Source organism: Pipra filicauda, unplaced genomic scaffold (assembly GCF_003945595.2).
Source record: "Pipra filicauda isolate LSUMZ 115617 unplaced genomic scaffold, ASM394559v2 scaffold212_size3012638_pilon, whole genome shotgun sequence".
Classification (NCBI taxonomy): domain Eukaryota; kingdom Metazoa; phylum Chordata; class Aves; order Passeriformes; family Pipridae; genus Pipra; species Pipra filicauda.
In genome coordinates, this window is record NW_024104324.1 from 540406 (window position 1) to 554425 (window position 14020).

At 39.3% G+C, this 14020-nt stretch overlaps 1 protein-coding gene across 10 annotated transcripts in view; it reads left to right on the forward strand.

Moving 5' to 3' along the window:
• Positions 1-14020, forward strand: part of CDC42BPB (CDC42 binding protein kinase beta) — a 94564-nt gene that overhangs the window by 26913 nt on the left and 53631 nt on the right. For all 10 annotated transcript variants that reach the window (XM_027735534.2, XM_039381085.1, XM_027735525.2 and 7 more), the window contains exons 2-3: positions 1450-1541; positions 12641-12724. In XM_027735534.2, coding sequence (XP_027591335.1) covers positions 1450-1541; positions 12641-12724 — 176 coding nt within the window. The remainder of the gene's footprint in view (positions 1-1449; positions 1542-12640; positions 12725-14020) is intronic.

The following is a 14020-nucleotide window of genomic DNA, read 5'->3' on the forward strand; positions in this document are numbered from 1 at the left end:
ACTGTGGTAGGCATTTCTGTCCAGCTGAAATAGGGAGTCTAGCAGAAAAGCTAGTAGAGTCTCATTATTAAAGTTCATACTTTGGGTAGACAAGAAATATGCAGTGAAAGGAGTATTACTTCTGGAGGAAACCTTTTCAGTAACACCTCTCCTAACTACAAGGAAGCAGCATGGTTATTCTTCAGTACAGCTGTTTCTTCATTTTTTTAACTCTGATGATTTTTTGCTGGCTTTCTTGGTTAGACTCTATACTGAAATCTGCAGTCTCCGGTTCAGACTTCTGTCTGTGTGGTTGTAAGGGTACGTTTGTGTTATCATCCAAAATACACTGTCAAGGCAATGACCCCTCTTGTAGGAATTCTGTTTGGCTTGTAACTCATTAGCTTAATCATAGTGTAAGGTGAGGTAAAACAGGAGTCTGGGCTGAATTACAAGTAGTAGTTCTGTGATATTTTATTCAATTGCACATGGGAAAAATACATGTGTTGAAAAACTTCATTCTTTTTAGTCTAATAATGTTTGTGATGAAGTGAAGACCAGCGATCTTTTTGTGCTTAGTTTGAAGAGTGAGCTGCTGCTTTGCTTGTGCATACTTGCTCTTGTGCAGTTTGGCTTGCACTTGCACCACTGTTTTTCCTTATTCATTTGATCTTCAGAATCAGAGTAGTGAACTGTAACGAACGTTGTATCTAAATAGTGATCCCCATGCTGTGATCTGGAGAGGAGAAAATTGATGGAGCTGCAGGTGCAGTAGTATTTATCAACCAAATATTTTGAGAAGTGTCATGAATTCAGTGGGACCACAGAATAAAGTAAGTGTGGGTTAGTTAATCACTGGACATCTTTTAGGCTGGAGCCCTTCAGTACTTGGTCTAATTGAGATCTGGTGAATGTTGCTTAACAGAAAAGATAGTTCAAAGTAAAAATCCTAAATTAGCCACAGATCTTGTGGGAAATGGTTTCATTGCTGTTGAGTAGAGACAGCTCTCTCTTGAGAGTCGGCTGTTAAAGCTTTAGCTGGTATTAGCTGAAATAATAAAAAGTAAAGTTGCACTCTGCTTAAGAAGAGAATTAATCTAGTGGCTGAAGGGTAGGACAGATTGTCTCTAGGGTTTACCAATAATGAATGAGCTATCTCCCTTTCACGTGGTCCTTTAGTGATTCACAAAGCCCTAAAGAAAGGGGGGGGGAATCCTTCTGAAAGACCACTTTACTCATTACTCATTAGCAGCAAGGCAGAGCCACTCATACGATTGAACTTTTTAAAAAACTTTTTAAGTGTTAATTAAATAGTGTTAATAACTTTTTTTTCCTTCTGTAGTTCTAGTAGTTGAATATTTACTGTTGCTCTGGGTATGCAACAAGTACTTTTGACCTTTGGTTTATGGATTATTTTGGCTTGCAGTGTTTCTCTTTATAATTGAATTTTCTTTTTTTTTTCTTAAACAGCAAAACCATTTACAAAACTGGTAAAGGAAATGCAACTCCATCGAGATGACTTTGAAATTATAAAAGTGATCGGAAGAGGTGCATTTGGAGAGGTAAGAGATTTTTACTTGCAGTTGTACTAATATAACTTTCATCGTTTGTGCATCTGATTTCTTGCTATAGTTGACCTGTAGTTATCCTAAAGACAAAAGATTCACACAGATGTGTTAAAATACTTCCAAATGTGGGATGAAGCAAGATACTAGTGCCAGGTCCCTTTGAAGCAGGTTATTTAGTGTCCAGTTCTGCTGTTTCTGTGACTGGCTCGTTCTGACTTCAGTGTAGCAAAACAAGTGTCTCTTCAATGTGTTTATGAACAGGGTGGTCCCACCTAGAAGCTGCACAGCTGAATTTAGGATCTCTTCTCCCACTTGCCATATGTACTGCTGGGTGCTGCTCTAATTTAACACAGAACTGGGCTGCTTCTATGGCAGGAGCGCAGAGATTGCTCCACCCATCTGCCTGTCTCTGTAGCAATCTGGTAATGCAGAAAGACACATTTGGCTGCCTCAAAGACTGCTCCCTGTCATCTTTGAAGATCAAAGGCTGCTGGATCTGTTTTTTGGACAGCAAGTTGAATCATGCAGGGATGATAGGAACGCCTTGTGTTTTGAGGACTCGCCAGTCCCAGGACCCTGGACTGAAGCTTTACTTCTTAATATGCTTCATGAAAGTCTCATCAGTTATACAAGTCTGGTAGGGCTTGCCACTGGCAAAAGCATTCGTGAGCACATCCCCTCCAGCAGGCATAGGACACCTGAGACTTCTGGAGAACCTCAAAGACAACCCTTTCAGCATTTAAGTACAGGTAACTAAAGTCATAGCTATCAGCAAGAGAGGTTATTAACTAGAGAATTTCTAGAAGAAAAAAACCCTTAGATTTCTTCCAGGAAACTTCTTTTAAGTAGTGCCACACTAAAGTGAAATTTAGAGACTGCCATTAGTGGCTTACTTCAGCCCATTAGCACTTGGTTACAACTTCTGCTGCTGGTGGCTAAGGATAAGCTTCCTCATCTCCATCTCCTGTTGTCTCCCCAGAGAGCAGGACTATGTGCCGTGCACGCCTTTCCTTCCAAGCGTGCTGTGCCCTGGACACCTCAAAGTCTTCCATGTAGGGTTTGGTTGTGGGACAGGGTTGTCACAGGCCGACCAGAAACTAAGCTGGAGAAATACCAGAAATTCCAGGACCCTACTGGACTGGGTTCAGAAAGTAATGAGGTTTATATGTGCAGTGATAGCTTCGTGAAGTAATAGCTTCGTATCCACATAATTTTAAGCTACTTCAGAGACTGCTTTTGAGAAAAGTGGACTCCTAAGACAGAAATTAGTGTTTCAAGAATACCTTTTCATCTATACTATCATCTAATGATATGATGAGGTAACATGTCGTTCAGATGTAATTATTGTGAATACAGCTTCTGAAGGAACTGGAGCATTTTAAGTAAAATGTGCAGATAAACAGTAACGTCTTGACTTGTAAGACAAAAGTTCACTTTCTAGTGGATGTTGAACTTGATAAGTACAACATTTGTTACAAAAAAGGGAATGTTAGGGCAGTGGAAATACTGCATGGAAATCAGTTACTTAACTTGAGTGTTTCTTTTTAGCTGATATGTATTATTCGAACATGACTTTTAGAGAAAAAAGTTACTGCAAAGAGTTTGGCAGGAAAAAGCAAGACTTGGAAAAATTTGCTAAGTCCTAGGAAGGTCTGAAAAAAACTACAAATTTAGTCCAGGAAAGAGGTCTAAGCAGAGAGGTTTGTGAGTAGATAGAAGGCCTGGAGAATCAAGACAGTAGTAGGTAAGTGTCTACCTCTCTGTTAGGGTTTTGGTTCAAAGCAGTGGCACTGTTTTGAAGACAGTGTCCCTACTTACTGCACGATGATTTTACTAAGCATGTGCTGGATTTCTTTTGGAGGAAACTAACCAGAACCTCCATTCCAGGTGTGCGCCAAATGCACTTCTGGGCCCAAGGAGTACCTAAGAATCAATCACTGGGTTTGACTCTCCTAACAGCTTCAAAGCATGTTTGGTCCAGGAAACCAGGCTGGATACAGTCTGAAACAAAATTCCTGAACTGCACACAGTATAGATGGGAAGGCTCAGCACAGGATGCTTTGATGTTGTTCTGGTCTTGCTGTGCCGAATTACTTGCTATAGTGGCTGTGACCACTGATATCTAAAGAATTTTAGATTAGTATTTTGGCAGTTTGTCTTTTGGCAAGATTAGAAGGGGTTTCTGGATCTTTTCAGAGCTAGACTTGTGAATGCTATAGCTATCAAAAATGGGAACCCTTTATAGTGACTTGCAGATGGAGTCAGTGTTGGGATTGCCTTCCGACAGTATAACTTTAAGGAAGGGCTGTTTTCCATGGTATTTGTTCTGGTCTTTTTCAAAAGATACTCTTCTCCACTTAAGGAATTGACCAACTGGAAATCTCAGTACAACAGCAGAATGAAGTATTTATATGCACTTCCAGAGACTTCAGTTTATATTTGCTATGGGGCTTTAGGATGACCTTTCTTAGCTTTGGATCAAAAGTCTTAAGGTGTATAAAAGATACAAATTCTGGGTGAAAACTTGTATTAATAGTGTTTGGAGTGCCTGAATCAACAATGTATTTCATATTCTTTCATTTGGATAAGCATGGAACTTAACTAAAGCAATTCAAACATCCCATCCCCCTCAGTGGAAATGAAGTTTCACAGAAGTGAAATGAGAAAGTATCTTAATTTCATCCTTCTGTTAGAGCTGTGAGTGCTCACAGAGTCAGTGGTGTTAGTTATCTCTCAATATCACATCTTGTTCATCTCTTATCTAGAAAAGTTTTAGTTTATAGTTGCAGCAGTGTGAAACTTTTTATCAGTTTATGTTATGCAGGAATAATTGATTTTAAGTTCACTGTTCTTAAGCACTCTTGCCAGAGTATTTTGCGCTTTTTGCTTATAAAAGCATCCTTTGACCCTTGTGTATACTACATGCTATAACTGCCAAATATTGTAGGCATTATAAAATAGTAATTATTTAAAGGTTGACATTCCATAATAAGAAAACAAAATATAGTTTCTTGAGAGGAACTTGTGGCATTTGACTTGTATAAAATAACACTTGATAAAACTGAATGGAGGGGCTGTAAGTAATTTTTCCGTAGTACGTTCATTCATACATGGGAACTATGTTAGAAATTAGTTGAGGGGATTTATCTGCTAGAAGTAAATTTTTTAAATAGCTATACAATGTGTTTAAATGTATAAAGAAATTAATCAGAATTAAACTAAACATATTCCTGTTAGAACTAAGTAGTTTAATTTAAGCACTGAACAGCTAAACAAGGCAGACTTCAAAAACGATGAAAATTACATTCCATTCTTCTCAGTTTAGCTCCTTTGGACTTTTTGGAGAATGCCAGCAGCTTTATTCCTACCTAAGGCCTTTTGCAATAATCAGTAGCTTTGAAGAAGTATAGCTTAAACAAAATAAAAGCATGATATTAGTTATTAGTCAGGATCAGTGGTCAATTTTTGCCAGACAACACATAAGCCAAGGAAACGTGGTATTTGACCAGAGTGAGGATTGAGACCACATGTGAGCTTATCCCTGTGAACACAACTGCAAAATCAGTATCTAATTTAAGGCAGGTTGGTATAATCACCAGTGCATACCTGTACTGGCATGTCACTACCTTTTTCTTGCTTACTCCTTTGCAAACCAGCAGAACTCAGCTTGGTTCTTTACACTTTTTCCAGCAATATGAGAACAATACCCAATGCAAAACCTACCTGAATGGAAGTTCTTGTAGCATGGGAACTGGGAGTATTCCTGCTTACAGTATGGTGAGAGGGGTAGGAGAAGGACACTGTATATGGGGACTGTGGCTCTTAATACTTGCATGTGCTCCTTTGCAAGGTTCGTCTGACCTCTTAGTAATGTAGTAATGTAAGTCTTTAAGGTCATGTGTCCTCATTTTGTGTAAAAGACCACTTATGCACATTGCTGTATGCAATTTCAGTTGAAGAGCAGCTGTTGAAGGAAGAATGTGTCAAGATGTACCTTGTTTGAGAACATGGATTGTATAACGTGGCTGACACCTCCTGGAAATTTGGCAGTGTGGGATTGAAACAATTGTTTTCCTTCCCTTGTTTATTAGCAAGGATTTCTTGAATGAGCAATGCTTACTGTGGTTCCAGCGGAAGGGTGGAACTGCTTAGTCTTGCTTAGGACAAAAATAACTAAAACTCTTAATGTGCCCCACCTAAGTATTACTGCTCTGAATGGATTAGAAATACCTTTTCGTATAAGTGCTGTTCTGTACAGACTTGATCTGTGTAGTGTTTAGTAATAGTACATGTCACCTCGACTCGAGAGGCTTAGTCAGTCTCAGCTGGAATCAGCAGACAGAAAAATGTGTTCCCAGAAGAAAATAAATAATGGTTGAGAGAATAAGACTGATCCTGTGTGTACCACAGGTTCTGAGCAGTTATGTGGTTCCTAATGAGAGAGATACTGGCTAAGGTCGCAGTGAGAGTCAAAAGTGAATATGTAAAACCTAAGCTTCCTGCGGTCAATCGTGCTTGGCAGCAAGAGGCAGAGCTGCTTGTGCCCTTTCCATCTTGTAATCACAGCTGTAGGGTACTGAGTTCAATGTTTTGATGTAGTTCTAGAAATTAACCTGGGGCACAGTGAGCTACAGACTGCAATTTAAGGCTGCCTCACTTATTCAGAAGCTTTGGTGGTTGGTGTTAGGTGCCCAGCAGGGACTATACCTTCCTACATTGTGGATTAACAGAATTCCTAAGTATTGCACACAATATATGACACTTTTCATTGAACTATTCAAAGAGTCAAAGCATTCAGAATATGATGTGGAAGTATTTAATTAGCTTTGCTTTTCTTCAGTATGCTCATCACAAAAAAAAATTAAATCAAAACAAGCTATTTTCTGCTGTGGAAATGGATGAAGAAAGAAGCTGCTTTGTTTTGAAAATGCTTCAAAAGAGCTGGTTGCTATCTTAGTCCTCCCCAGATCCATGTATGTTTGTATGGCAGCACCAAGTAACTATGGAGACAGGCAGGTTGCAAGGAGCTGGAGAGACACAGTTCATTGTAATGCTGCTGGGAGACCAGCCATTTGTCTCTGCAAACCCCCCCCCCCCAGTTGCTGAGGAACAGCTTAGGTGCTGTTCGGGGTCTTTATTTTTACTTTGCAGAATCTTTCTGGCTGGCACTTGTAAGGCATTTCTTATTTGCACAACATGAAGATATATACTGCATGTTCAAAAAAACCTGATTTTGCTTTGGAAATGTGCACCATGGCACATGAGCTCTATCAAAAGATACTCTGATTGTTAATTTTATATGTAAAAGAGACATAAAATAAACCTGATAGAGCAGCCCAGACCAGTTTTTCCTCCAAGATGCAGTATTAAAACTATTAACTAATGAGCTCTATATCAAAGACTTTTCATATCCAAGACTCTTATGAGGATAAAGCAGTTCCTGCGGTGTTTTTGCAGTAGCTGGTGTCCACAGTATCAATAGCATGAGACAGAAATAGTAGAGTAAAAATGGCATACACAAGCTTTAGCTGAGGGAAATGACTGTAATATTCAATTATGAATCTGGTAATAAGACATTACAGCTAAATTGTTTACATCTGAAATGACATTTTGTCTCTTCTCCCGGTTGAAAGTCTTGACTAAAATCTCTGCTCAAATGTCTAAAGCTATTCCAAGTTCCTGCCAAAGGTTAATTCATGGTATTTTACACTGTTTTATCTGTAATTTTATTGTCCATTAGCCTAAGCAGATCTTTTATCACCCACATTACTGATGTCCTTCCTCCCAGTTTTATTTGTAGATGACAATAATATCTACCTTTTTTTTTTTACAGGTAAAGCTTCCTCTATTCCCACAGTAGTATGAGACACTCTTTAGTTCTTTGATCATCTCAATAGTCCTCTTTCACACCTGCTCCAGATAAAGTTTATTTTTCTGAGGTGTGGCTGTGTGTGGAGTTTCCAATGAGTTTGTATTACAAGGCAGTAATTTTTGCCCATCCCTAGTGGTGTGTATCTATCTGCCTGTGAATTCCAAAATCGAGTTTGCCTTTTTTCTTAACCACTTGCCATTATGAGCTGTTTGCATGAGTATTTTCACCTATATGTCTGTGTTCCTCTTCTTTTCAGCTGCGAACATTTTGTACTTGAGTTTCACCTTATTACTAAAGTCCAGTCCTTGAGGATAAGTTTTACCTGAAAATTAAAGTGCCATGAGCATGAGTACTGTCCTAGTGAGCATTTTTTTTATCTTTGCTTGGAAATTAATGCCAGCATAGTTTCCAAGAAGTCTTTTTGTTAACTGTCTCAATTGTTTTCTGGAAAGCCAGTCTTACATTTAAATGATTTCTGCACTTTATTGTGCCATACTTATCGTTTACATAAAAGAAAATTTGTAACTTGATGCTGCTTACTAATGCTGATCATGTCACTCAGAGGGCAAAGTACAGTGGTGGGAAGTTCTGTCATGTTTGTAGAGGCTGATTTGGCTCAGATTCCCACCCTGTAGGTTTCACTGGGGCATGAGGAAAGGTGGAAATTGGCCTGGGATGACTTTGTACAGTGCAACCCTAAATGTCAGTATTCAGTGGCTTTTGAAGATCAAAATGTAACAAAATACTTCTATAAAACAATTCAAGAAGGAAAACACTAACTCTTGCCGAAGTCTAGAAAAGTTACTTTAGCTATATTGGTTCTTTATTTTACTTTATTGCGGTACAAGTGAAACAGTGCTTTGAAGGTACAAAGTATGGGAATAAAACAGATGGCAGAAGTAATACAAATCTGATTGGATATTGTGGCCTGTAGTAACCATAGCTGGATCTCACTTGCACTTTAGCACCAATGCTCATATATTTTTGACATAAATATGTCTAAAGTTGGTTGAATGGTAGGCACTAGGATTCATTAGACTTTCTGAGGTCCTTGAGGAAACATACTTGATCTTTATTGCAGTGTTCCTGTTTCCTGAGAGTTACAGTGATGCTAATCACACCAGATAGTAATGACTCAGACAGTAAACCCATACAGACATGCCTGGCAGGGGTGTTGCAGTGGTGGGGGAACCCTTGCATCATCTGCAAGTTTTCCTTACCAGTGTTTCAAGACTCAGTAAAACAGAATCATATAAATCTCTCTACCAAACCTCTCTGTGATTGTTGTGTATTTGGACCCCCTGATTCCATATTCCAACTTGACGTTATGAAATGCCAGCTGGGTGAGTTTTAATTTTCTTAGTTTGACACAGGCATCAAAGGTAGTTGTTCTGGGTCAAAGGTGTAAGGATTAGTTAGCCCACATCCCATCCCTTTGGCCAGGTACAGAGGCGTAGGAAACAAAATCCAAGGACAGAGCAGAGCTGAACCCTCCCAGTTTCCAGCGGGTGAGGGTTCAGGGACTCCCTTACCCAGCAGTCAGTAGTCACTGAGACCCACACTGCTGTGTGTGTTACTCAGGTATTAAGCATGTACGTACTTAAATACTTTCTGAATACCTAGGTGTCCACAGCAGCCTGTGGCTGAGTTCCAGAACTGTTGTGTGACAATAATACATCCTTAATCTTGTTACCTTTTTATTTTATTTGATGCTTTTCAATTTCTGTGTTATGAGAAACAGCAAATTATTGTTCTCTGTTTATCTTCTTCATGGTTTTATATATCCATCATAGCTGTTATCTCTTTCAGGCCTGGAATATTTTAGGTTATTAAATCTTCTTCTTCAGAAGAGTCTTCCTCTTTTATTATACCTCTGCTTGTACAGTTTTTTCCTTTCATTATCTTCAATATACTTCTTTTTTTTTTTTAACTTCTATTACAGTATAAGTTGTATTAGCCTTGGAAATGAAGAGTGAGCACCAAAATTAAATCCTGGTCTGTGCATAACATGAGCACTTGTTCAGCCAGTAGACTTTTAAGCTCTGAAGATAGAAGCAATGCTTTTGTTCTTAAAAAGTAGGCATTTGTAGCAGTTTACAAATCTGTGTCCTTTGGAATATCTCTGAACACCAACTTTAGTAGATGTGGTGGATCAGTATGTACTTTAAGAATCATTATATTTAAAACCAGGTATCTTGCATGGTTAGTACAATTGCAGGAAAAGAGATCTCTGTTTGATCTTGCAAAGTGGTCAGTGTGGTTATTGTAATTGTAATTGAATTTGAGGTATGCCAGAGAAAGAGGAATTAATACAAAACTAAGAAAAAACAACTCCACTGCACCATGTCAGAAGCAGCCAAAGTAAATGACAATAGTAAACTTAGAAATACTGCCACCTGATGAAGAAAGCAAAAGAAATGTAACTCAAAGGAAACACTGAGGTGTTTTATAGAAGAAAGGATTTTTTTCATTATTGTAAGTACTCTTGCTTATAACAGCACTGAGTATATCAGAGCATAATTTCCTTTGTGCTTCTCTGTTTCAGTTCAGACATCAAGGAGGTTTGGGTTACACTTTTCTGTTTGTTTTCCTTTAAAAAAAATCCTAATCATTTGAATTGGTTGAGGAGTCAGGTCTAGTCAGGCAGAAATTCTGTCACTTCTGTGAGGTATCTTCCTTCAGACTTCTGTTCAGAGATAAAATTCATGGGGAATTACCTAATTTGCTGTATGGTTCAGTTAATTTTTCTACTGACACAAGAAGCTGCCCCTCTGTCACCCTTACAGCTAAAGCAGAGTGTGTTTACTGGTGTCATAACTTGATAACCACTTAATATGAAAATATGACTCAACTTTCTTTTTATGAATTCTACTTTTTCTTCCACAGAAGACAATTATCTTCCTCCAGAAAGTTTAAATTGGGTCTTTTTTAAGCAGTCCTTTCAGTTGAAAATAAATAGCACTAATATATAGTTAGCAACTGGGGAATCGCTAAATTGGTCCTACAGATTTGGCATCCTTTCTTCTTTTCTTTTTTAATTTTTTCCAGGCCTGTTTCATTTCCTACTTTGTTCTAACATTTGCATAGCTCCTCAGCTGTGCCTGTCCTCCAGCACTCCAGGCTCCCATCCTTCCTCACCAGTTGAGCACGCTCCAAACTTGCACTATCCTGCAGTGCTTTTGGACAGTGATGGCCTTAGATGAAGTGTAGTAGATGCCTATCTGGGTTTGGTTCGTGCACTGTATTTGTAGTTAAATAGCTGAGCAGTTCTAGTGCTGTGCTGTAGTGAAACTTGAATGTTGCTACTCCAGGGCTCACAGAGCTGCACTTGCAAATTGCATCTGCCCCAGGGGGTTCCTTCCTTAGTTCCTCTGCAGCAGGTAACAGCATTCTGTGCTGTTCTGTCCCTGCTCTGGAGGTGGGGGCTTCTCCTGAGTCGTCATGTTCTTCCTGGAACAGTTTAAGAAGCATCTTGCTTTTTCAAAGCTTTTTCAAAGCTTTTAATGTGCTGTTTGACTTACAGTGTGCCTTCAGCTGAATCAGGGTAATGACCCAATTAAGTGTACGGAGAGAGGCTGTTACAGTGACTTTTACCTGTGATGAGGCGAGGAGCAAGGCTGTTTAAATTTTAAGCCATTGCTGAAGGTCAGTGTTGAACGGTTTCATGTGTGCCAAGGAACCTCATGTGTTTGGTTGAAACGCTCCTGTGTTGCTCATCCTTCCCCTGCAGCATGAGCAGTGTCTGCAGGAGGTGCTTGTAGGCCAGGAGACACTGGGGTTGTAATGTAGCTGTGGATATTCTACATCACTTATAAAAGCTGCTTCTTACTGCTGTGCCTTTGCCAGCTGTGCTTAGGGCCAGATTCCCATGTCTTTCCTGTGGGGGATAACTATGAGACCTTTTTTAGAGCTGTGTTTCCATTACATGACTCTGTGCAGGTGTGTACAAGGTGCTGTTATCCATTATGTGACCTGGTGAGTGGAGTTTCACTCATTGACGCATGGAAGGCTTTAGGAATTCACCTGCATGGTGAGATATCTGTCTAAATGTGAATATCCTGTTCTTGTGTTACTGGAGAAGCAGTAATCCCTGTGCCCCTCATCTGGAGCTTCTTTACTGCTAAGGTGCAGGGAGGTATGACACTTCCCCCTTCCCTCCTCAAGACTTACAGCTTTGTATAGTGTTGCTCTGCTTGACGCATAAGTCCAACCTTTTTTTGTAGTCAGCATCATCTTAAAGCTGCTGTAGTTCCTGAATCCTTTGTAGATAAGGGTTTTTAAGCAACAGAAGAGGCGAGCTGATGTCATTCCTTTTACTTTTCACACAGCTATTCAGAGCTCTGTTGGAAGCTGGTTGGTTTTCTGCTTCTGAAATAGAGATGAGCTGAGAAGCAGTAGAAATATTCAAGCAGTCCATGTATAGTCCTGTGAAAATGTTGCTGTCTTAGTCATGATGCCTGGGGGTTTTTTGCCAGCTGCAAGAATTTTGTGGAAATGGTGTCTTTACCACAAGAAGAATTAGTTTTGGTCTTGGAGAATACAAGTCTTGGTCAAAATAAAGTCTTTGCATTCTTAAGCCTTGAAGTTTTTGTAGTCTCTGTTTTTTCTTCCACGGTTACAACTATGTGCACAGCTACTGTTCATAACAGATCAGTGTAAGCAAATCTTGTACACAGGATGCAGAGTAAAATGCTTCAAGCAAAATGGTGAATAAATAAATGATTATTTTTTTCTTTTCAAGTATCTGCATACAGTACACAAAAGCATGCTAATTTGCAAATATCTTTCAAGTTTCTGAGACCTGAAATGTGAAAACAAATTAGTCAAATGTAGTGTATTTCTATTGACACCAGCCTTTCTTGTTTTCCCAGGCTGCCCTTTTAAATGTTGCCCCGTTGGCTGCAGGCCTGGCTACAAGCCCTGCTTGTTCTTGGGAAACAATGCAGCTCTACTACACATCTTCATATGAAAAGCTTCGTGCTCCTCCTGTATCATCCCCCATGTACTTCATCACGAGCACTTGACCACACATGGTGCATCAAGCACATAGTATTAATGTAGGAGGAATACAGAAGGAGCAAAGACTCAAGCTGTGGTTTATCAATGTGCCAATTGATCATTCATGACTGACTTATTTTGTTGATTTGTGAACATTAAGCTGTTTGAAAACTGTATTTTTCTGACCATGCTTCTGTTAAATAAAAATATCTTATTATTTCAGGTTGCAGTTGTTAAAATGAAGTGTACAGAGCGCATTTATGCAATGAAAATTCTGAATAAGTGGGAAATGCTTAAAAGGGCAGAGGTAAGTAATATGTTTTTTTTAACATGGAGAATTTTTAAAATGACATTAGGAAGATTACATTGAAGCTCTTCCAGATTAGGAAGAATTATTTCATGAGCATAGGAGCTTCATTCTTTTTTTCTTTTTTTTCCTTAAGCTGTTTTAATGCAATCAAGTCTGACAGTCCCTTCCAGGCATCTGTTGTTCTCAGCATTACTGTGTATTCGTTTACCAGACAGTCTGCCCTAGTTCTTACCCTGAATTTATTGGCCAGATTTTTGTTTACGGTAAAGGCAAGTTAAAGACTACATGAAAGCTGAGATTGGTGCTACTGTGACATTCACAGCTGTATACAAAAACATTATGAAAAGGTCTTTTTTCTCTTCCATTCAGAAATCATACATTAAGGAGCTTTGCATCCTACAGTTTGTAACAGGATTTGTATAACTAGTGAAACTGTAACTAAATATTTTGGAATCAGAGATTCAAATTGTAAAACAAAACGTTAAGAAGGTAAATTTGTTTAAGAAGGATTTTTTTTTGTGAAAGGAGATGTACATTGTCACAACAAATCATGTAAATGGGAGTGGGTACTTCACAGATGAGGAAAAGACCTACTAAGAATACGCAGTGGGAAGCAGCTTTGTAGGATAGATATTCCTAGGATACCTATGCTTGCACAGTAGAGGAAAACCTTATGGCAAATGTAATATTACATAAGCTAACAGCAATAGAGTAGAAAGTACATGTAGTGCATCAGTACTTGCAGGAGTTCTGTTAAGGGGTAAGCACTAGCTGCTTTGCTGAGGACCGAGCTTGCTGACCCTTCCCTGTCCCATTCTTCTGTCCCCTTCCTGACACCTCCTCCCCCCCAGCCTGCCCTTCCCAGTGCCTCCCTTCCTTTCAGTGAGTCAGTGCCAGCTCTTTTCCTGTGATAAAAATCTCCTCCCTCCTGTTAAGCCCCTCTTCACCACTGCCTTTGCCTGATTTAGTCACACTCTGTCCATCCATCCATGCAGTTCTTTACAGGCAGCAGCAGCCCGGCTCTCCTTTGAGCTGTCAGGAGATTTCACACTCTGGGCTGTGCTGCATCAGCAGTTCCACATTAAGCCTTTCCCTGTATGAGGGAAATTTGGTGCCCTTTCTATGCAGATTTCAGCTGTGTTAAATCATTGGTCAGTATAGAGTTATTTTAAACAGAAATGTTTGCAGGGATCTCTCTTCCAAACTCTCATGGAAATACAGCTAAGCTGCCTTACTTTAGTCATTTTTAAAGTGACTTCATTAAATGGCCTAATAAATAGCTGCAACTTCTAA